Below are 23,795 nucleotides of genomic sequence, written 5' to 3' on the forward strand. Positions count from 1 at the left end.
TCACATAGTGCATTTCGTACTCTTCCACGTGTATATTGTTGTTTATTGCTAGATTTCATTATTGAGACTTAATTCCCTGATGAATATCTCTAGAAAACTTGCACTAACACAAGCCCACACTCCGAATCACACCCACACTCAAACACGTGTGACGAAAGACACACAACAAAACCCCGAAAGTGCTTGTAAGAAGGCCTTAGACCTGTGGGAATGCCCTATTAAAAAAAAATAATAATAATATGATTCCTGGTGGTGACAGTCAATTTTTTCTTCAGACTTTTCCCGTTTGTCTCTTTCCCTCAAACTAGTGAATATTTTATGACTTGGGGCTCCCAGCGTACTAGAGTGTACGTGAAGTGTGTGGGTACAGTGAGAGCTGCGTCCCACCCGCCTGTATGGATTCACAGGAAGTGTGAGCTACGAAGTCTGAAGAAAATGTTGAACAGTCTCTGCTGGGATGGCGACTACACCATAGCTCAGTGGTTGGATCATCGCTAGCTACAAGCGAGGGTCCCTGGTTCGAGTCCTGGTGGTGACAGTCATTGTTTTCTTCAGACTTTTCCCGTTTGTCTCTTTCCCTCAAACTAGTGAAAATAATAATACAGTAATAATAAAAGAAGATGTGAATAGTGGTAGGATTGATAGATATGGTGGTAAAGACACACCTGGCAATATGGCGGTAAACACACGCCTGCCCACACACGCTCTCTAGGCTGCAAAGTTCTGGCACAGAGCTCTCCTTCTCACCACCACCACCATCAGTTCGCGCCTGGCGCCTGGTCGATGCATGGCTGGCGGTATCCGGCATAGCAGGCTGGTACATCAAGTAGCGCATGGCACATAGATGATGACCCAGCAACGACATAGCTCCACCAGGCGCCAGGCGCGAACTGATGGTGGTGGTGGTGAGAAGGAGAGCTCTGTGCCAGAACTTTGCAGCCTAGAGAGCGTGTGTGGGCAGGCGTGTGTTTACCGCCATATTGCCAGGTGTGTCTTTACCACCATATCTATCAACCATAAGTACAGCTGCAGTGGTGTCTTCAATTTCATTCTCCCGAGTGGTAGGATTATGAAAAAAAAGGGATGGGATTCCGTCACCAAACTGTAACTACGCTACGACATTGTGCTTAGCTAAATGAATACAGCAATGGCGTGAACAATTAGCCAGGCAGAGATACTACACAAGCACACATGACAACAGGAGAGTGCAGTGGCCACCGTAACGGTCTTCATCATCCGAATTTCACATTGTCATTTGTCAAGCAGCACCCAACCACGATCACTGTTTACCTCCTAGGCGTCTGGATATGTGGATTGTACTCATTCCATGTGTCTGGCTATTTTATTCTCCCCCCCCCCCCCCCCCCCCGGGTATGCTACCTATTCAATATCGCACAAGTGGGGAACCTCTTCAGAGGCTACCTGCCTCTCGGTCATCCCTCGAATAGAGACGAGAGAGCCTGGAAGCTCAGGGCCCTACGCTATGCTTTTTTGCCTTGATGACCTAGACAAAAAAAGCATACGGATGTTATAAATTCATATAAATTTTTCCTTTTTTTTTAAAGACATAACCTGGGATTCGAACCCGCACTATCACCGTGCATGCATCCCCCAATACACTTCGCACACAAACTAATTCTTCCAAGTTGCTTCACGTTATGATCTTGCATTTGAAAGCCCTATATGAATATGCATTGTGGCCAGACGTCTTTGATAGCACGGTACGGTACGGGACAGGTACGGGACAGATACGGGACAGGTACGGGACATGTACGGGACATGTACGGGACAGGTACGGTCGAAGGAAATACGGCATCGTCTACCGCCTTGATGACCTAGGAAAAAAAGCATAGAGATGTTATAAATTTTTCAATTCTCCTATTTTTTTTAGCATAACCTGGGATTAGAACCCGCACTATCGCCCTACATGCATTCCCCCATACACTTCGCATTCATACTCATTCTACCAAGTTGCTTCACGTTATGATCTTGCGTTTGAAAGCCCTTTTTTTGAATATTGCGCCCAGCTGTATGTGGCCAGCTGTGTTTGATGGTACGGTACGGTACGGGACAGATACGGGATAGCGCCGGGCGTGACACAAACACACAAACACACAAACACCAAACGAGAGAGCTTGGAAGCTCAGGGCCCTACGCTATGCTTTTTTGCCTTGATGACCTAGACAAAAAAAAGCATAGGGATGTTATAAATTCTTTAAAAAAATCATTTTTTTTAAGACATAACCTGGGATTCGAACCTGCACTATCGCGCGCCCTGCATGCATCCCCCGATACACTTCGCATACATACTAATTCTTCCAAGTTGTTTCACATTGTGATCTTGCATTTGAAAGCCCTATTTGAATATGCATTGTGGCCAGCCGTCTTTGATCGCACGGTACGGTAGGGGATAGGTACGGGACAGGTACGATCGAGGGTAATACGACACCGTCTCCCGTACCATACCGTACCATCAAACACAGCTGGCCGCATACAGCTGCCCGCAATATTCAAATAGGGCTTTCAAACGCAAGATAATAACGTGAAGCAACTTGGAAGAATGGGTATGAATGCGAAGTGTATGGGGAATGTATTCATTCCATGTGTCTGGCTTTTTTATTCTCCCTCCCCCTCCCCCTGTTATGCTACCTATTCAATATCGCACAAGTGGGGAACCCCTTGAGAGGTTACCTGCCTCTTGGTCATCCCTCGAATACAGATAAAAAATACTACACTTCCGTTGCGAGCAAGTTATGGATGGCGATGTGAAGGGAATGATTGGGGCTGTGGATGTCGTGGTGGTCGACGCAATGCGTAGTGCCCTCACCCAGTTGTACTCGAGCTGAGACTGTAAGCCAGACGTAACTCTACAATAGCACCGCCCTAGAGCCTAGCTATGCATGTGGAGGTAGACGTTTGCCTAGGATAGCAGATGCTTTTGGCCACTTTGTGCTAGTGATGAATCAGGAGGCATTTTCGAACCGCCATTCTTGCCCATACTCGGCTCTGGTTCTGGAACCAGTTACTGTTGGCAGTGGTGTTGGTGCTGAAATATATTGCCAGGGACAAAACCGAGCGAACCCGCCGCATCGCAGCCGGAACCAGTTGGCATATCGTAGAGTTGCATATTGTTGCTTGTCGTGTCCATCGATCGATCAGCTTCATAGCCTCGCATGGTCGGGTAGGATAATATCATCTCTTGTTTAAGAACATTACTGCCCGTTGACTCGTCTCAACACATATCATAGCAGTGTTGGTCGACTCGGGATGGGAAACGATGCTCGGCAAAACACACTTGTTTTAAGGTCATTGTGCCATGATAAAGAACCAAACTATTCACTGAACAGATTATTTTCAGCCACCATTCACGTTGACCTGGCCAAGGATCGTGACTTGAGCAGCCAGGCAGACACAGCTTGCAAGAAAATCAGACAGTGTCTTTTCAATGTATTATCTGTCTGAAGGAGAGCAGCAAAAGAAACGGAGCTGATAGAGCTAACTGGCTGTGATGCTTTACTGCATAAATTCAGTGCATGTTGCAGGAAATGGTTACAAGATCTGGGCTAAACATTAATAACTCTTTCGTCACTATCTCGTCAAAGTTTAAATTCTTAGTTTACTGTGATATTCAGGTTGTTTTCGTCTTCAGTGCGCTCGCCGTCCCCTTTTCTCATGATTGTTATTTTATAACTTAGAACCTTCCCAGTTGAACGGTTGTTGAATGGCGCATACATGATGTGACAGAGTTAGTCGTCAGGTCTCTGGATGTCTGTAACACGTCAGTAAGTGTTCTGCTACCTGGTGCACCTTCTGATTATACAACATTGTGCGTATACGGTTAGTGTTGGACACAATCTGTGGATACTTTCTTGCCACCTCCCTGGACAGCGTGTTTCTCCCTCCCACTTGACTTCACAGTTGACTGACTAACGACGGCCAATAAGAACGGTGTTGGCTTCTCACCCCAAAGTCGCGCTTTGCCGCCGATTTTACATATGCCTGACTCGAGTGCAAATCAGAGCACCACAGATTTCCTTCTAAACATTCACTTTGCAAGGGTTCACGAAACCACCACTTACCTTGAATTTTGCATTCCAATTTTGAGAGAAAAATGACCCTGATATAGACAGGCCTACAGACTGCCTGGAGATGACATGAGTTAGTAATTGTTTCCGGTAGGGCTAACGAATCACTAGAACAGGAGAGATTAAACAGACGCAGGAGAAATGATGAAACTGGATCTGCCTGTGACAGGATGGCACAAGTAGGTTGAAACTTGTAATTGGTAAGGCTTGCACAAGATAATTATGAGAGTGTTATAAATCGATCGGTGGATTGGAAGCATTGGAAAAACTCCCAGATACTGAGGACTTTTACCAGGCCCATGTGCCAAGTTCCTGCCAAGCCATTACAACTTTAACGTGGCCGGGAGCGAACCTATCGGCGCAGAAGACGTGATTAAACTTCATTTTCCTGTCAAAGTGTTATGCAAGACATGTAACATGAGCCTCTCACTAGGTAGGGCTTGCACAAGATATGAGATGAATTTTAATCGACCTCGAACAAAACAGAACAGATCTTGTCATATTGTATGATACACAAGTGAATGCACACATACATGTGCTGGCGTGGCTTCATGGTATTGGGAAGCCAACAACATACAAAGTACAGGAACGTCAGACCATAGACAGTAGAAACATCATTTATTTATACAACCATACACATGTAGGTGACGTCAGCGTTAGAAAGTTATCAGCACGTAAGCGACACAGCGTGATTTGTTAAAGACTCCATTGATACAGGGGATGTGGCAAGGTGTTGGTATAGTAGTCAATACGACGCAAAACCCTGGAGCTGCAGCAACACCATGCAGTAGCAGATCAGGCATGCTTAACTCTACAGTAACCCCTATATTTACCACTTAGGACGTATAGCACCTACACCGGTGGAGGTAGGGGCAGTCCAAGGATACCAGAACACTTTGAGGGTGTTAGACCATTTGTGCCTGCTGATGAACCAGGAAGTTTTCTCCATTTCACCAGTCATCCACTCCTCTGCTCTAGATGTATAACGAGTTGCCTTTGACGGTGATGTTGGCAGTGCTGCTGCTGATGGTTGGACTCCTTTTTCTGGAGATGATGTTGCCGCTGTTGATGCTGCCGTACGTTTCATGGATGAGCCTGCAATGGTTACTTGTTGGTGCATGGCGGCTGGTCCGGCGAGTGTCGTCGATGCAGCGGTTCTGTGAAAAGATATGGCCGAAGCTGCACTAAACGCAGGGGCAATGGACGCGGCAGAGAACTGTAAAGCCGCAATCCGCTTCGTAAGTGATGGTCTGTTAGCCATGTTTGTAAGCGAAGGCGACCTCATCATTACCTCGATATTATTCGTCCTGCACGCCTTCATGACCATCTAGATATTCCTGGTGGTGCTGCTGCTGCTTCACTGGTTGCTGTTGCTGCAAATAATGTATCTGCTGCTGTTGCTGTACATTTACAGTGGGTAAGCCTGTCATGGTTACCTGTTGCTGTGCGAAGACGGAGGCGGCGGTGTCTGTCGATGTAGCAGTGCTATTACAATATGTAACAGAGGCGGCACTAATGGGCGACGCAGTGACTGTTTCAGATAATTGGCCAGCTGGCCTCACTGCTGATAGTGATGCCAGACTCACTATGTTTGTAACGGAGGGTGCATCGACACGTCCCGGAGAGTCTTTCTGCTTCACGCTTGGTGTTGGTTTTGATACTCGCCGGTGGTGAATCCTCATGTGTGGACGCATATCCCTAGCCCGAGTGAATCTTGTACGGCACAACACGCACTGGTATGGTTTCTCACCGGTATGTGTGCCCTTGTGCTCGGTCAGGTGTGCCCGCCTTGAAAAATTGCGCTTACAGATTCCACATTGAAAGGGCTTCTCGCCTGTATGTGAACGCATGTGCCGGGTCAGGTCGCAACTGTATTGGTAACGGCGAGTGCAGCCCTCATAACCACATACATGGTTCAATGGCCGGTGCTTGGATGGTAGCGATCCACCACTCAGTGACAGTTTCACGCGGCAAATCTCTTCTTCGTGATTGTCGGTATCTGGCACCATATTACCTGGCGGTGACGTCACCCCCGAGGAACTATAACCTTGTGCATCCTGAATCCCGTGAGTCGAGGGAAACATATCACTGCTGGCACCTTGCACAATGGAAATGTTTGCAAGGGAAGCTGTGGCATTTTGGTGTCGCACTACACCACCGTTCGTTTTGTACTGTTGCTGGTGCTGCTGGTGCTGATTCTGCTGTTGCTGCTGCTGCTGCTGCTGTTTCGGGTTCCGGCTAATGGTGGTATCAGCATCAGCACTCCAGGAAGGCGGGATGTTGGTAGAAAAGGAGCCCATTGCTAGCTGATCATTGCTTGTCGTGTGCATCGTGAGCTCAGATCGATAGCCTTGCATGGCCGGCTTGGACAATAACATCTCTTGTTGAAGAACAGTACTGGGCAGTTGACTAGTCTCACTACCTGTCTTAACACTGTCCGCCGAATCGGGAGGGGGTACGACAAGCGACTCGCGTGTATGCGTACGCCTGTGTCTTGCCAACTCCTGAGCGCGAGAGAAGCTGAGTGAGCAGCCTTCCCGACCACATTTATATTTGTTCCATGGTACAAATGCCATACTACAAAGAACCACAATGGCCAGCAAGGCTTCTTCATCCGTACTCTTAGTTTCAGGCTTATCAGACCACATAATGGTGGTATTGGCCAAACCTGTATTTATCCCACGAGAGGCATTGGTGTTTTTGCTAGCACTATGCACCGAGTGTTGATTTTGGTAGTCCTAATCGCTATGTGGGGGCTGTGCGTGATTATGTAGTGGGTCGCAGTCTCTCTCGGAGGCAAATGCACACGGGTCTCAGTGACCACACTGTAACTGGCAACTGAAATGTAACTATAACTGACTGGCAACTAAATTAACTGACTGGCAATTAAAAGAATCGTGAGCAGCAGCTTTTATGCAAAGGCAGACTTCGCACACTAATGTACGGGGATACGCTAACGTACGGGGATACAGTACGGGATATGCTAACGTACGGGAATACAGAAACGTACGGTGATGTGCTAACGTACATGAATACGCTACCGTACGGAGCTACGGTAACGTGCGGAATATGCTACACGCTACAAATGTGGAGGCTTTGTAAAGATCAGGGCTGGCCATGTAATGTTGTGTTCGGTTGGTGTGGGGAGAGGGCTGTGTACAAAGTGTGTGGCAATTGTAGGCAAGAGACTGTGGAGGCAGTGACAGGGCTAGCAGTGTAATGTTGGCGCAGAGTATGTTCCTGGTGTGGGCAGCGTGTTGGGGTTGTTGTAGATAGAAGGATGTAGAAGCAGCAATATTTAGGTGACACCGTAGTACTAGATGAGGTATTTGAAAGTGTCTTAGAAAAGGATCCTGGAAAATACGCTGTTCCCTGAATTTAAACAACCAGATATTTTAGTGTGGGCGTGATTATTGTTAGGTTAAGTATAGTTTTAGGAAGTGAAACTTTCGCATTTTGCGAATTTTGTAGTAGTTACCGGAAGAACGCAGGACAACATAAAACTGACCATCTTAGAAAGCTGTCCTAACGCAGTGTTTTTTGTATTAGTGGTGCAAAGAGATGTTGAGCCCCTAGCAATATGTAAAAAGAAAGGAACTATAAGTTTCGAGTTATGATTAACAGGCCACCAAGGTGATGAATTCCTTCATAAGTCATTTTCTCTTTACATAATACTATTGGCTCAAAAATCCAAGTCTTACTAAGCACACCTGATGCACCGCAACTACCAACACGGCGAAATATGGCTTATCTTGTCCATTCTATTAAGCTTGAGTTGTGCCCACCTCATCTCATGTGTTTTAATTGGTTCTCTTATCTAAGAACTAGAAACTCGCTCTTACTCCCTAAGTGTAACTCATCCACTCTTTTGCGCTCCCCTCTCTTTATTGCTTATTCTGTTTGGCTCACTCTACCCAGAGAAGTTAAGGACCTGACCTCACTCCGCCTGTTTAAGATCCGTGCCGCCCCTTATTTACTACGACATGCATAGCTCATTATCCACATGTCCTTTGCGTCTCTGTGTTTTCACTGTTTTTATTTTACATTATCTTTCTTTACGGAGTTGTTGTTGCTGTTCATTTTGCTACTCTTTCTTTTCCCTCCCCTTACTTTTATTTATCGCCGTGGTTGGCAATCACCCACTCTCTTAACATTGGCCGGTGTTTCCACCGAGTCTTGAGATGTTGTAATGAATATACTTTGTACATGTATATATAAGAATAAAATTTAATAAGTAACATCTCTATGCTTTTTTTGTCTAGGTCATCAAGGCAAAAAAGGATAGCGTAGGGCCCTGAGCTTCCAAGCTCTCCCGTTTTAGTTTTGAGTTACAGCTTCCCTTTTTTCATTCCAAAAGAGCGAGAGAGCTTGACAGCTCAAAACTCTCATGTGCTTCTGTTGGCTTGGTTCTGCACGCTCAAATGTTAATTCGAATTGATAAAATGTCTTACACACACCATCTTCAAATCAAGTGCTCTCTTTGCTGCAAATTACAATAATTATCTCAATCAAAGTTTGTGTCAGGAGCATTCATCGGGATTGTGGAGAAAAACAAAATGAGGTGGATCTATATCAGGCAAAAAAAAGCAGAAAGGAACGCAACTACACCTTACGGGATACAAGCGCATAATCCTCTCAGCACATGCACACCCACATACATGTGTACCCACGCACATACCAAAACACTGAGACACACACTCTCTCATTCTCACACTCGCACCAACACTCCCACTCACGCAATCTCAAAATCAAAATCACACCCACACTCAAACACGTGTAATAAAAAAACAGACAAAAAATACCAAAGTACCTGAAAACAACCGACGAGGAGACAACTGTCGTAAAATAGCAATGAAAAATAGCAATCGTGCACTCATAACCATGTACAAACAATTAAAATGAAACAATTCCAAAGTTCCAAAAATCGGAATTGTTTCGTTTTAATTGTTTATACATGGTTATGAGTGCACAATTGATATTTTTCATTGCTATTTTACCTGAAAACAAGTTGTGAATAGTGGTGGGACTATGACAAAAAAGGGATAAAATTCCGTCGCCAAACTGCACTTACGCTATAACAATGTCCTGAACTGTATAACAATGGCGGGAATAAGCACACACGACAACAGGACAGGACAGTGGCAACTGTAACAATGGTCATCATCCAAATTTCACATTGTCAATTGTCAAGCAGCACCCAACCTCGACCATTGTTCACCTTCGGACTGGCGTCTGGATATGTGGATTGCCTCCCTTACCCGGCAAATCGCGTACAACACTTCCGTTGCGAGTATCCCTGCTGATGTGAAAGGAATCAATGGCGCTGCGGATGGATGTTGCGGAGTTTGGTGCAATGCGTAGTGCTCCCACCCAGTTGTACTCGAGCTGATCCTGTAAGCCAGACGTAACTCTACAATAAAACCGACCTCGAGCCTAGCTATACATGTGGAGGTAGACGTTTGCTTAGGATAGCAGATGCTTTTGGCCACTTTGTGTTGGTGATGAATCAGGAGGCATTTTCGACTCGCCATTCCAGCCAGAACTCTGCTCTGGTTCTGGAACCAGTTACTGTTGGCAGTGGTGTTGGTGCTGAAATATATTGCCAGGGACAACACCGAGCGAACCCGCCGCATCGCAGCCGCATCCAGTCGACATATCCCAGAGTTGTTTATTGTTTCTTGTCGTGCATATCGGCCGATCAGCTCCATATCCTTGTATGTTCAGGTTGGACAATATCATCTCTTGTTGAAGAACATAACTGGCCGGTTGACTCGTCTCAGCACATGTCATAGCAGTGTTTGTCGACTCGGGATGGGGAACGACGCTCAGCAAAACAAACTTGTTTTCAGAAACACGTTCGATTATAGCGGACGAAACTATTCACTAAGCAGATTTTCAGCGACCATTCACGTGGACCTGGCGAAGGATCTTGACTTGGACAAGCAGGCAGACACAGCTTTCGAGTGAAGCAGAGAGTGTCTTTTCAAACTACGTCCTATCCGAACGGGACTTGCAGCACAATCTGATAGAGATAGTATTTTTGAATTGACTAATTCTACAGTCACCTGGCTGTGATACTTTACTGCACAAATCCAGTGCATGTTGCAGGATAAACAAAATCTGAGGTAAAATTTAAGCATTCTTTCGTCACCATGTCGTCAAAGCTAACATTCTTAGTTTGCCGTGATGTTTACCTTGTTTTCGTCTATAACGCGCCCACCCTCACCTTTCTCATGTATTTCAGATCTTAGAGTCTTCCAAGTTGGGAGGCTGTTGGTTTGCGCATCCAAGACGTGCCGGAGAACATCACCAGGTCGTTGAATGTCAACATCATAATCAGTCAGTATTGTGCTAGCTGTTGCACCTTCTGACTACACAACATTTTGCCTATAACTGCCGTTAGTGTAGCACACAAAGTACGGATAACATGTAAACTGTTGGTCCTTCCTTTTTAAGTTAAGTTAAAAATTAGTATTAACTGGTTTGAGGGAAAGAGACTTAGTAGGAAATTGTTTTTTTCCACCCCGGACTGCACGCCTCTCTCTCCCTCTAGACTTCACACTTGACTGACTCGCAACGGCCAATAAGAACGGTGTTGGTTAACACGTGACTGTTTCGACTGCAAATCAGAGCACAACGGTTGCAAATGTCCACAAAAGAACCAATTCACTTGAATTTTGCCTTCAATATTGAGAAACAATGTCACGTGATGTTGACAACCCTACTGACTGACTGCAGGTGGTTTGAGTGAGTATTTTTTCCTGTATTTACAGGGCTAACAAGACCACTGGGACAGGAGAGATGAAACGAACGCAGGAGAAATGATGAAACTACATGCAGATCTTTGGAGAATGAAGTTGAAGACACCACTGCAGCTGTACGTATGGTTGATAAAATATGGTGGTAAAGACACACCTGGCAATATGGCGGTAAACACACGCCTGCCCACACACGCTCTCTAGGCTGCAAAGTTCTGGCACAGAGCTCTCCTTCTCACCACCACCTCCATCAGTTCGCGCCTGGCGCCTGGTCGATGCTTGGCTGGCGGTATCCGGCATAGCAGGCTGGTACATCAAGTAGCGGGACGAAACCTACGTCGCAATCGAGCTATGTCGTTGCTGTGTCATCATCTATGTGGCATGCGCTACTTGATGTACCAGCCTGCTATGCCGGATACCGCCAGCCATGCATCGACCAGGCGCCAGGCGCGAACTGATGGTGGTGGTGGTGAGAAGGAGAGCTCTGTGCCAGAACTTTGCAGCCTAGAGAGCGTGTGTGGGCAGGCGTGTGTTTACCGCCATATTGCCAGGTGTGTCTTTACCACCATATTTATCAACTATATGTAGATCTGCCTGTGAAAAGATTGCACAAGCAGCAGTTGTCTGGCCCGTTAATTGGTAAGGCTCGCACAAGATATGAGGATTTTCAAAAGACCAGTGGACTACGACCATTGGAGTACATCCCAGTTACCGTCATCTTTACCGCGGCACATGTCATGTCACAGATTTTGTATGTTGTCATCTTGTACTTCAGTATGATGTACGGGTGAATGCAGCCATAGATATGCTGGATAATTTCTTGGCCAGCCAACGACATACAATGTGGACTACAACCATTGGAGTACAGCCCAGATACGGTCATATTTTACGAGGCACATGTCCCAAGTTCCTTGTAAGCCGTTTATACATGTACCACTTAAATTTGGCTGGGATTGAAGTGTTGAGTGCGAACTCAGTCGGTGGAGCATGAGACTCTTAATCTCAGGGTCGTCGGTTCGAACCCTATTTTGGGGGCCATTGTTGGGTGCGAGAAGGAGTCATACTCCCAGACACAGCGGACAACGGGCACGGTTACATGTACATGTAGGTGGAACGCCATTTTCCAAGCCTTATTTTATTGGTGAAGTGCATTTTCAAAAAGGAGGGAATACTACATGTTAGGGATATACATGTAAATCATATAATCAATTTGTCGTCATTTAGAGCGTGCAAAAGTTCTGTAGAAAATTATCTAATGTCTTCACTTCGTTTCAGAGCAGGGAGGGCATTCCACATAAGGGATGCTCTGGAGGAAAAGGAATTGTACCCTACGATGAATTTATAGAAGCAAATTGACAAATTCTTTGTTGTACATGTAGTCACGAGTTGACCGCTTAGAGGTCAGGCTTGCACAAGACGTGAGAAGAATTTTTAATAGATCTCTGGACTAGAACATACAGTAACAGATTGTGTCATCTTGTATAATGCACGAGTGAATGCAGACATACAGATACATGTAATCGTATTCTGGTGTGGTTTCAAGATATTAGTGGAAAACCAACGACATAAGTTACATGTACAATGTAGACATACATGTACAATGTAGACATACATGTACAATGTAGACATACATGTACAATGTAGACATACATGTACATAGACATACATGTACATGTACATGTACATGTACATCGGACCGTTTTTTAATTTTTTTATTTTTACTGAATACCACAGAACCATCAGATGCTGCACAGGGGCGGTGGCATATGGGATTGAAGTCGCGGCGGGGCAAAAGTAACTCCTCCGACCAAATGTCTCGGAATCATCGTTACTCCTGTGCGCCAATACATAGGAGTATACAGTAGACAGTAGAAACATAAACATGTACATGACATTGTACAGTACATCAAACCTTGCACACTTCTAGTCTTCTTTATGCGCGTGCCTACATGTAGATTTTAGCGCCGTGTGTATGCATGCGCCATCAGCAATGACTGGTTTAGTCTGTGAGTCAAGGCTATCACCTGTAGATCTTGATTCTTGTGTCTAACGGAATTATCTGTTGCTACAATCAGAATTCATGCACAGAATCAGAATCATCATGGCCTTTCTGAGTCACATTAGCGCTTCCTGCAAGATCAGAACACGTCCAGATTTCAAGGTTCTCAGGAATTTTTACATCTTGGCATGATCTTGCGGCAGTGACAACCAGGCAACAGGAGACTAGCACGTCCAGTTTACAGGCATTTTGCACTTTGTCACAATGACATCCAGGCTCGCAACACCTGATAAAAGCTGACACCCGTGGCCGGAGTCAGTCCAAATTCGGCTTTGGTGTCTGCGAATTACAATTATTATAGTGAGAGGAGAGAACGTGACAGCGGCAGGATGAAGCTGTGAACAATTTTTTCATTCTTTCATAGCCTCATGTGAATAGAACCTGCCATAGCATCAAATAATTCCTACGCATCTGTCTCCTTTCAAGGAAGTGGACTACTCATTGTACAAAGTTCTGGCAGTCGGTTTAGGAAAAGAGTACCAGTGCGAACACACACGTATCGATTGGCACAGGTGTCTACTACTATGGCTTAGTACCATTACTCATCATTTCCTCTGTTTCTTTTGGGGAGAGGGGCAAAAGCAGAGGAGAAGCATCTCTGCGTCTTTCTTGGATATCTGGCTCTTCGACCGAATGCAACTAGATCGCGTGAACTGTTTAAGAAATGTGATGTACGCACATGCATGTATCACTACTAAGAGGTGAGGCATCCTGCAGCTTCATAACTCAAAGAGGAATGGTGAGTACACAATGCTCTTTCCCTGGGCACTGCAAATTCACTACTCAGTTAACTGTATCATTATCGACGTTTCGCCGAGTTGACATCATCAGGACACAATAATATTATGAAGTAGACTTATGCCAAGGACCAGTTTTGATTATACAATAAGGTGACGTAATTATGACGTCGATAATGACACGGTGAACTGAGTTTTGCAGTGTCCAGTGAAAGAGCTTGTGGACTCCTTACACTTCCTCTTTGACGCACATGCATGTTTATTTTAATGTTTACGCAATAGGAAAGAAACATGTGCATCGTCTTTTGAGTACGAGTGGAAGTGCAGTGGAAATTGCGAGTCAGTGGACGCATCAACAATGCAGACCACATCTTACAGGATACGCATTCAACTTCTCGAGTAACTGCGATACAGTAACATGTACTGTACATGTACAGTGTACATGTATGAATTTTAAAATGCTCAGAGCAAAGTCCCTTGTACACGTGCAATGTATACGCGGACATGCACAGGTACACGTAGATACACATCGTACATCATGTAGGGTCCAGCGGATTCTGCCGGCAGAAAAATTGGCAGAATTCGGTACTTTTTCTGGTAAGTTTCATGCATGTTTGGTATGTGGATAAAGAAATGGAGCAGAATTCTAGGATTTGTCCGCCATAAGGTTTGTATGGTTCTGCCAATTTTACTGCTTTTCGAGCAGAATCCACCGGTCTCCATGTACATGTACAGGTAGATGGAATTGCTCTCTCACACAACACCAAGCAGGTGAATCATTTCACGTCATCGGCGTTAGATTGCTCCGGCTGGGCAAACAGCCACCTGCCTGAACCGCATGATCTTCCTCAGGTTCCTGGTCAAATCATTGACAGGGCGCACAACTGCACATGGCAGGAATTATTCATGGTGGAGTACTAGTACGACCGCCGCACTACTGCAAGGATTGCCCTGCTAGCAGACAATGCTTTGCGGCATGGCCCTGTACAATGGAACCACATGCCCAGCATTGTTCCAAGTGAGGACGTATGAGTAATGGAGACCACACGCATAAATGTACTGGTACGGTATCTTCAGGACCATACCATAGCACAAGAAGTAATACAGTGGAATTCTAACGATGGCCGGCACATGTGAACGAGTGAGATCAGGTTATCAGCTTGCATACCTGGCAGCATTGGCATCGGTAAAAGTTGCCGAGAACTGCGATTCGTCATCCACTTGGCTGGCGAAGATCTCGTGGCAGAAACCAACCGATCTCCCGACAGGAACAACGATCTTGTGATCGATATACTTCGTCATTGCATAAGCACTTCGTCACATGCAGTACCTTCCATAACGGAGGCAGCAAGTGAAGGTACGATTACATGTATGTAGTTCGTGTGCGCTTGAGTCGACGCACGTTTTGCTAAAGCCTTGGCGCACTCGGCGTGCCGGTACAGAGAGTGCATGGCATGCCTGTGGATACGATGACATCATTAGGAGTATGAGGCTGGAGAGTGGTAACTTTACTACACTGACATCATGCACCGCAAGAGCGTTACGTTGGGTGTGATTACTACTACAGCTCAACGGTATGACATAATCTCACCTGTATGGTCCAGTAGCTTCTACTAAGTACTATACTAGCGGCTGGTGGAGGCAGCAATGACGTGTCGTTATTATGAATAATGGAGCTCTGAACTCTCAGCATTCCTTTTTGCAAAGGCGAGCAAGTAAAGCTAACTAACCCACAAAAGAACTCTGATCTTGGCTCATGCATGACAGACAGAATGTGGCACTTGACACTGTGTTCGCCACGTGTCAACCGAACTGTCATCTGTTTGACGTCATGCTCGGCCTGGGGCTGCCGACGTGTCAACTGAGTGCTGTCAAAAGAATGCTCACCTCACTCATCGGCACGTAACATTGGCATCGCTTTGCACAAGCCCTGGCTTGGTTGTCATGGTATGGCCAAGAGAGAGTACTTCAAGTAGTAGAATACACGTACACAGTACTTTTCTTACTCCCTGGTGGCCACCGCCCAGGTTTGCCAGTCTGTCAGCACGTACGCACCCACCCTTTTGGATGTAGCCCTGGTTTTTATTCGAATTGAGTTTTCGATTTGAATTTCCCGCCACTGGCACTGGTGGCAGATAATGACTGCCACGTAAAATGTACAATTATGTACATGCACAATGTACATGTACATAATTGTATGTGCTTTTGCATGCGTCAGAAAGATACCAAATGAGGTCATTGTGAAAGTGCTCATTACAAAACATGTTTAAAAATAATGTGATGAAGAGGTTGGTGCGACTTCGGCGATAGTAGGGGAAGAAGTCACACACGCTTTGTTTAAAAATAGGTAGTACATGTATAAATAATATTATTGCCTTGGTTGACTTTGGATTTTTCTTCAATTTCATGTACATGTACATGTATCTTTCCGATCACATAACCATGGATTTTCAATAAAGTTCTTTGAGTTTGAGTTTGATAGTATGATGTACAGAAAAAATCTCGTTTACACTACTCCTAGACACAGTGATCAACTAACGATAACATTTAATGCCCATTTAAACGAATGTACATGTACATGTACGTCATGTCTGGGGAATAACAGCCCTGCTCAATGGAAATGCTTGCACCGCCGCCGACACCGTCACCAACAATTTACATGTACGTTGACATTGCCCTCGGAAACTAATCTGTGCCAAGTGTAAAACATCGTCTTTACCGTTTACCACCCCCGTGGTCTCCATTACATGTACATGTACATGTAGCTGGAACGGATCCAGTGTGCACAGGGATTCGTCTGCAACCCAAGAGTTCCGCAACTCAATAATAACACCATTGTGGCAGATAGGCAGCCATAAATCTGCCAGCTGGTCAACAACTAGGACATGCACTAACATCGAAAACAACGGGAAGACACATCATTTCTTGGCACAGGCAGTCGGGCTGATGCTGGTTGTACAGTCATGTAGTTTGAGTTGAGACTGCGTCCGTAAACATCAACATCTGACGACCTGTAACAACGACAGTCGTTTGTAAACACATCCTTTATCTTTGACATTTTTATGCAAGCGTGAGCCTCTCTATGTACAATCATGTACATGTACATATTCATTGTAATTATCATAAATTATGTACCTGTAGCTTGCTTGCAGAGAGAGCGTGCTGTCGCTTTGACGGGTCGCTCACCGCCTCAGCACCTGCACTTCACTCTCCTTCACCGCACAAGACAGCTACAGACCGCGGTCAATAATGAGTATGCGCATGCACAGCGATGCTGCCAAACGCGTGCCAAACCCGGCGCGGTAGGCCTTGACGGATTATGCTAATATTTTCGTGAAATTATGCTTTTCGCATTGCTGAAAAAATTGCAGAATTATGCTATTTTTATGCTAAAAGTTATCATATTATGCCGCATTAAGCTCACATATGCTGCTAATGTATAATGGTTCTGTGCAAAATAACAGGGGAATTTTTTTGTAGAGGGCATTGTACTGTAGTTAGCCAGTGCAGGCTGTCGTAATAAAACGACTCATCCGTGTTCCATTCCCGTGCATGGTACATGCATGGTGCGACGGCACAATGACAGCTGTCGCAAATCACACTGAGTATTACACGTGGTTTTTGGTGATTCCTGGTTAGCTGCTAGCTTTTCCCTACTCGAAGATGTTGCCACCGCGAAATCTGGGGGTTTGTGTTCGTCCTGGCGAAAACCGTGTTTTGATCCGTTGAGGGAGACGAGAGATACAGTGCGAAGACGTACGATCTGTCCGAGAATCGGCGAAGAAGAAAGCTTCGCAGACGACCCGTAGTGGTTGGGAACAGAATGGAACATATACCAGTCGATGCCTGTCATGGTAGGGATGACTGCTACGAAGTTTTAGCCCCATGCTCCCCAGCGCTTTTTAGCGCCCGACGATAATTACCAAATTTCATCGATTTTCCATGTGGATCAAAGCATAGTCTCCTCAATCTTCTCCAGTCGAGCTGAGTCTGGACGCTACAATGTCGAGACGCGAAAAGAGAACATGCATGAACACACAGGAGCATCACATGCAGCTGCATTCTGCCTTGACAAAGCTGAGAACAACACCAGCACCACGCATTTGGAAGACATTTCGAAGAAGACGAAGAACTACATATCTGCGTTCAAAAAAGCCTCTGCAGTATGCATGCGTGCATGCGCGAAGCACGGGGTCCGCGGATCAACTTCGTTCAAAAATCATTGTGCCACACGGGTTGTATGATTTGTGTGCGATCATGGTCTTTCTTCTTGACAAACAAAAGTGAAGTTTTTCGATCTTCAAATCGCCATAGCGTCCTTGTCATGACTCCAAATCAGCTGAAACTTTGCAGGAGGAATGAAAATGCCATGCTGAATCGATTGGTACCATTTTCGAAGGGTTTCCTTGAAAAATAAAAACTAGCCTGCACTGGCTACTGTAGTAGCAAAAGTTCAACGGGGTCAACGCACTGTCCGATCTAGCTACGACCGTCACTGATTGTAGTGGACTGGATATGTTATCATGGGAGTCGTAAACCTATGACTTCCTGGTGCATCTACTTGTACTTGTACTTGTAGAACATGTACAACTGTATGGAATTTGATGCGAACAGGCGGATTATTCCAATTTATGCGATTCATATGCAATTTGCCTCGAATTATGCGAATATTCGATTTTGGTAGAAATTATGCGAAAAATTATGCTAGCATAATCCGTCAAGGCCTACGGCGCGGTCCGGCCACCCTGCCCGCTACCATAGTTACACCGCTGCACGTACTGTTTTTTTTGCACTCCATACGTAATTTTATTTTCTGATATTATTTTATTGGTTTGGTGAGACTCCCATGATAGATGTATATGTAGGCATCCATTTACCTCTGGAGAATCCGTAAATACACAAACAAACAAACTGGACGCGAGTGTGATCGGGCACTGCATACTGTAGTCGAACACGACTGTACAGTGCTTGAGATGCCTATTGCCTATTGGTTTCTTGTGCTGTACGAAGCTCGACCCTGGCTGCAGTGCAGATACAAAATAATGTACAGTCCTCCTGCAGTCTGTAGTAATCTCCACTTTTATGTTGATGTATCTGCAGTGTATGTCATTCGGATCTTCCCAAGTTGTACATTGTACTGTTGAGATACCGAATTCAAATAAACCAATACCAATCAGAGTAAATCTGGGTAGAATGCGCGCGTGCGGGTGGCACCATGTCCGTGTTTAGATGTGTGTCCGTCCGTATCTGTTACATGTCCATTGTACATGGCTGTATAAGACAATGACGGTATCGAACGCATCAGTCCCATTTTCCCTCATTTGGTTGTCAACGCAAGCGGAGGGAGCTGCCCTGTGTTGTCCCAAGACTCCCGGGGATCCCGTACGTTGCAGCTGACAGTAGGGATTTGATAACAGGTGTTGTGATTGACCACCAAAGGACATTAGGCCATAGGACTTAGGTGACTGGATAATGCCAACTGCCGACCTGGCCAACACGACTGACAAACTGCTGTCGCTGACGTTGCTAGTCTACGTACAGATCTGAAGAGCAGAGATCCAAAATTCACAGGAGCCAGCATAAATTTGTTAGGGAACGCATAAAATAAAAGTCTCCCATATTCCGTTGCAGATCCAGCAGTGTAACGTTCTCCGCAGCACGCGCCCGTCCCGGGCCCATCCTATGTTGCCGTTGTTGGATCTGGCATTGGATTATTTAAAATTAAAATAACCCCATACGAAACTTAAATTTAACTCCATCCCCTGACTCTCGCCTAGAGTGCTGCGTGACTACCCCCTTCCCAGAGATTCCCTAAGACCTTCAGCCAATCTGAGGTGATCACCCTCCACCGCTGTAGCTACGATTGCATCTCAAGAAAATGCAGCTGTGGAAACTGATATTTCCTTCTCACAACGCATCAGCGGATTATTCCTCTCTGCTCAACGATAGCCGATTCCCCTAGCTCACAATCATGCAAGCTACACTCGTGATACGCATAGTGCCAAGGAATGACGGAACCCATTGAGTCTGTTTCGCTGCCTGACCCTCCGCCTCTGTACTACCGGTGCGATCCGAATGAGGCACTCGTGACTAGGTTACTTCAAGTGGCTGGTGGAGGACCCAAAGAGAATGGGTGCAGACTGTGTTGTAAAATCATTCACTATTGTAGTGTTCCATCTACAATAATGATTGTAGTCTAGACCAGGAACAAGTTCAGCTCCAGACACACGCACCATTCGCACTTAGACTTGATCTCTACGGCGTGTGTCTAGCACAGTAGTGGTAGCAGTACAGCCATCCGTATCGTCCACATGATCCAGCATAGCACACAAAGACAGGGTAGATCTACACAGAGCATCGACAGGCAATCAGGAACTAAAGCTGAGTAGAGGTACAGGTGACTTCTGTCGTCTAGGCGTTTTACCTGGCTGTTTTCCGCCAGGCTCTCATGTAGGCATGCAAATTGCAATGGATGAGAAGCTTGGGCATTCAGCCATGGCCTTTCACAAAACACCAGGCCGCTTTGGGAACTTTTCAACGCCACATACAACAATACTGGTTCCTTTCCCAATGATGATTATGTTCAAAATACCTGTACTGTACAGTATTCAAGAAATACATCTCACGAAGCTAGACACCCCCCCCCCCCCCCCCTCCTTGCTGCCCTCTCCCAAACAAAATGGGTTGGGCACCAGAGTATCTAACACATGAGGCAAACACACACACACCACCACTCGATATAGGATAGTAGAGTTTGTAGATTGTGAGGACTGTTTGCCCATGATCATGTACAGGCAAAAGAAAATCATGCCGCATATTATTATTGAACGGAAGTGGGAGTTCTTGATATGGTAAATATAATAGGGGTGATGGAACAATAATATGATGAGCTCTGGAATATAATCAGGTCAACAGCTCGGTGAAAGCTCTGCTGTAATACCTCTGTTGTAAAATTCAAACACATAATTCTGTGAGGTCAACCCTGGTGTGCAGCAATCAACATCAACTGGACAACGTCTTGCATAGACAAAAACGCAACAAGAGTCCATCAAAAATCAACATTTCACAAACACATTTTCACTGGAATGCTAGAGAGAGTTTTGGATAGTCATGACTACTTCTCCATGTGTGGCAGGAGGGGAAAAGGTGCAGCTTCCACCCAGCAGCGGCTTTTCACACACACAAGCAAACACAAGCCCTGTAAATACTTCACAGTGAATTGGTTGAAGGAAGGGCGTCTCAGCCGCAGTTCACACTTTGAACAAGACGTGTGAAGTACGGGAGACATACGAAATGTTTCCACACGGACTGCAAGACACACATGACGAGACGCTCACAATGAAACAGACGCCAGCAAACCAGCTCTAATTTCTCACCTACACAGTCATAGCACGTTTGTGCGAAATCAAGCAGTTGATTTCTCTGGATCAAATGTCTTAGAACAAACACCTCTGGTTCACCGTGTCGCGATTCCGAAACCCTATGTCCACATCTGCTCGCCAAATGATCGCCAGCAGCGAGATTTCCCTTCCCTTGAACGCCAGATGGGCGCTGAAAATAGCGCTTGTTTGTGGACAAGGGCCAGCTACCTAAATCCCCATCGGAAGGAAATCGTGGTAGCGCTCAGCTCACCCAGGAGCACCGTGTGCTGTTCCCTGAGTGCCCTCCGCTTCAGAACGGAGGATAGGTTCTTGGCAGTGTTGCCATTTCGTTGTAACGCGGGGCTCCTCTGACTGAGCTTGCGATGTCCCTGGAACTGACAGTCGCCTGCTAAACGCGGCGAACTGCTTTTACTTCACTCGTGGCTCGTCCATGCACTGACAAACATCGAAAAGTCACGATCTGTTGATGGCCATTGCTATCGCCAGAACACCGCCAGCGACCAGGGCGATCTGGGTCAGCGCTCGTCGCGTGGTAGTCTCCTTGATAGGATCCCTGCAGATTTCATCATACTTGCTCTTCAACGCCTCCTATTGAGTCAACGAATAAACAGCAAAGGAACAAAAACAGATCAGTCTCCGTCTGTTTGGAGAGTGGGCCGAGCTGCGTAAACAGTTTTCGAAATCTCAAAATTTGTTGCCGCACGGTGCGTACGGGAGGCTGCAACCTCAAAACAGATAACGACTACGTCCTCGCCGCAGTCTCACAGCCACAAATCAGAAGCTATGAGCACACCAAACACACACAAAGCCATCTGACTGCGGATGACAAAGAACGGGATTTAGAGAGCGTCAGAACGCACAAAGAACGAAACGAAATGATTCCAACATTCAAATTCCACGTACCTGAGCTTCAAGACGTCCATACCACTCGTGCAGAAACTCATCGATCTCATTTTCCAGCGCACGCACAACATGCTTGACGAACACGATTCCACGGTGCTCCAGATGCAGCGCTACATATCCACCAAACGCAACGGCTGTCAGCACCATTCCAATGGTGGGCTTGGAGAAAAGTTTGCGTAGAACTTTGCTAGATAGATCCACGGCGTCCTTTTGGTTACACTCCCAAGGAAGTAGCGTAGTCAGCGACTGTTGGAGCTCTGCCTTCTTGTCCTTTATAAGCACCTTGACTACTGCGAAAAGCTGTCGCACGTCGTCAGATTTGTTGATCATCTGTTCGTCTCTCGCGCTGGACACTGTGTAGAGACGGTCCGCCAGGCCCGCGTGGCCATTGTTGCTGAGCGTATGACGAACGCTTTGGCGCAGCATGGCGCGCAGCCTACAATCGTCCTCAGCAGCACCCAATGCTTTCTCCAGTGGCGGCGGGTCGGCAGAGGTCGTCGTGCCTGCGATTGCCCCAGTCACTGCCATAGTCTTCACTACACGGTCCCATAACGCGGCCATAGCGGGAGTCTCAAACACCAACATCGACCAGGTAAAGCGAAAGGAGCAAGAAGTTTTTTGCGAGCAACCACAAGAAAACTTCACTGCTCACGCTACCAACGCACGTATGTTCTACTTCTACGGAGACCAAGACTAAAAGTGTGGAGTGCCTTGATCTAGCCACGACAGTTATAAACCAACCTCTGAACCAGTGCTGCAGATACATGCAGCACCTAGACTAGATTCATGTATGATGTAGTAGTACAGTCCGCATCCCTCGCTCGACGAACCAAGGACAAGTGCCAGAGCACAATGCACTGCATTTGCACTGTACTGTACAGACTCTAGTCTAGTCTAGTACATGTACCATTGTGTACTGACCTAGCTAGCCTAGCCGCCTAGGCCGGCTAGCCCAAGCCCTAGCTTTCCCGACGATGACACAGTCATGACGCAGGCCAGTGGAATGCATCTGTATTCTGTAGCCTGTACTGTGTAGATCTACATGGTAGAGTCGCGACTCGCGACAGAGTACCTAGAGCCTAGAGTAGAGGTACTTGTCATGACAGACATCACTCATATCAGTGACAGATCGTGGGTCGACACGGCGTGCACGTGCGGATCGTAGGTCACACCTCACGGCTGTTTTTTTGCGCGATTTTGGCCCATTTAATATGGCGGCCGAGAACGCGTAAAAATTCATGATTTTCGTCCAGGAATTGCTTTAGACAGCTAAGTATTCCACAGACTTCGCCACTTTTCGTCTCCAATCAGCTTGGTTTGCCCTGAGTTTTCGATTTTTCGGCTTTGCCTTTCCCTCAGCTCCGCGTACATGCCGCGCGACCGCTGCTTCGATTTGTTTCCTTGTCTCTGGAGGACGTTTGTTTTCCTCTCCTGGGACGTTCGTCGTGCAGAATTTGAGCCAACGTTTGTGCCCCAAATAGTATCCCCAGATTTGAGTATCGTTTAGATAATTTGGAATCGGGTAGGTAAGTGTCCGTTCTGGTGCTGTAGAAAATTTCGTTCCGTGACGTGCATCAATTCCGTGTGACTTGCGTTTGCAATATTCCCACACTTTTGGTATTTCCCACACTTACTGGATCGTAACTGCAATTGTGTTACTCTCCAGTTGTTGTGAGGACGTAGAGTGATCATGGATGAGCATAAATCGCTGCTGCAAGAAGTCTGCCGAGTCGGTGGCAGAAAGTTTTCCTGTTTCAAGCAGTCTACTAGATATAGTGTGGAAAAATATAGTGATCTGCTGAAATCTGTACATGGCATTGATATCTCGAAAGATTGCCCAGACATCCACCCACCATACATCTGTATTCTGT

General features: G+C 46.1%; 2 protein-coding genes across 2 annotated transcripts; both read right to left on the minus strand.

Annotated features, from left to right (window-relative positions):
• Window positions 1–4,945: 4,945 nt before the first annotated feature.
• LOC135828656 (zinc finger and SCAN domain-containing protein 2-like) lies at window positions 4,946–6,906 on the minus strand. The gene has a single exon (XM_065341083.1). It carries the CDS (start codon window positions 6,731–6,733, stop codon window positions 5,384–5,386), a length of 1,350 nt encoding a protein of 449 aa, XP_065197155.1. The 5' UTR covers window positions 6,734–6,906; the 3' UTR covers window positions 4,946–5,383.
• A 13,473-nt stretch (window positions 6,907–20,379) lies between these two features.
• LOC135828957 (uncharacterized) lies at window positions 20,380–22,664 on the minus strand. Its single transcript, XM_065341392.1, has 2 exons — window positions 21,925–22,664; window positions 20,380–21,609 (listed from the first exon to the last, which is right to left on the minus strand). Exons 1-2 carry the CDS (start codon window positions 22,507–22,509, stop codon window positions 21,475–21,477), a joined length of 720 nt encoding a protein of 239 aa, XP_065197464.1. The 5' UTR covers window positions 22,510–22,664; the 3' UTR covers window positions 20,380–21,474.
• Window positions 22,665–23,795: the final 1,131 nt, after the last annotated feature.

This window comes from Sycon ciliatum, chromosome 12, assembly GCF_964019385.1.
Source record: "Sycon ciliatum chromosome 12, ocSycCili1.1, whole genome shotgun sequence".
Taxonomy (NCBI): Eukaryota; Metazoa; Porifera; class Calcarea; order Leucosolenida; family Sycettidae; genus Sycon; species Sycon ciliatum.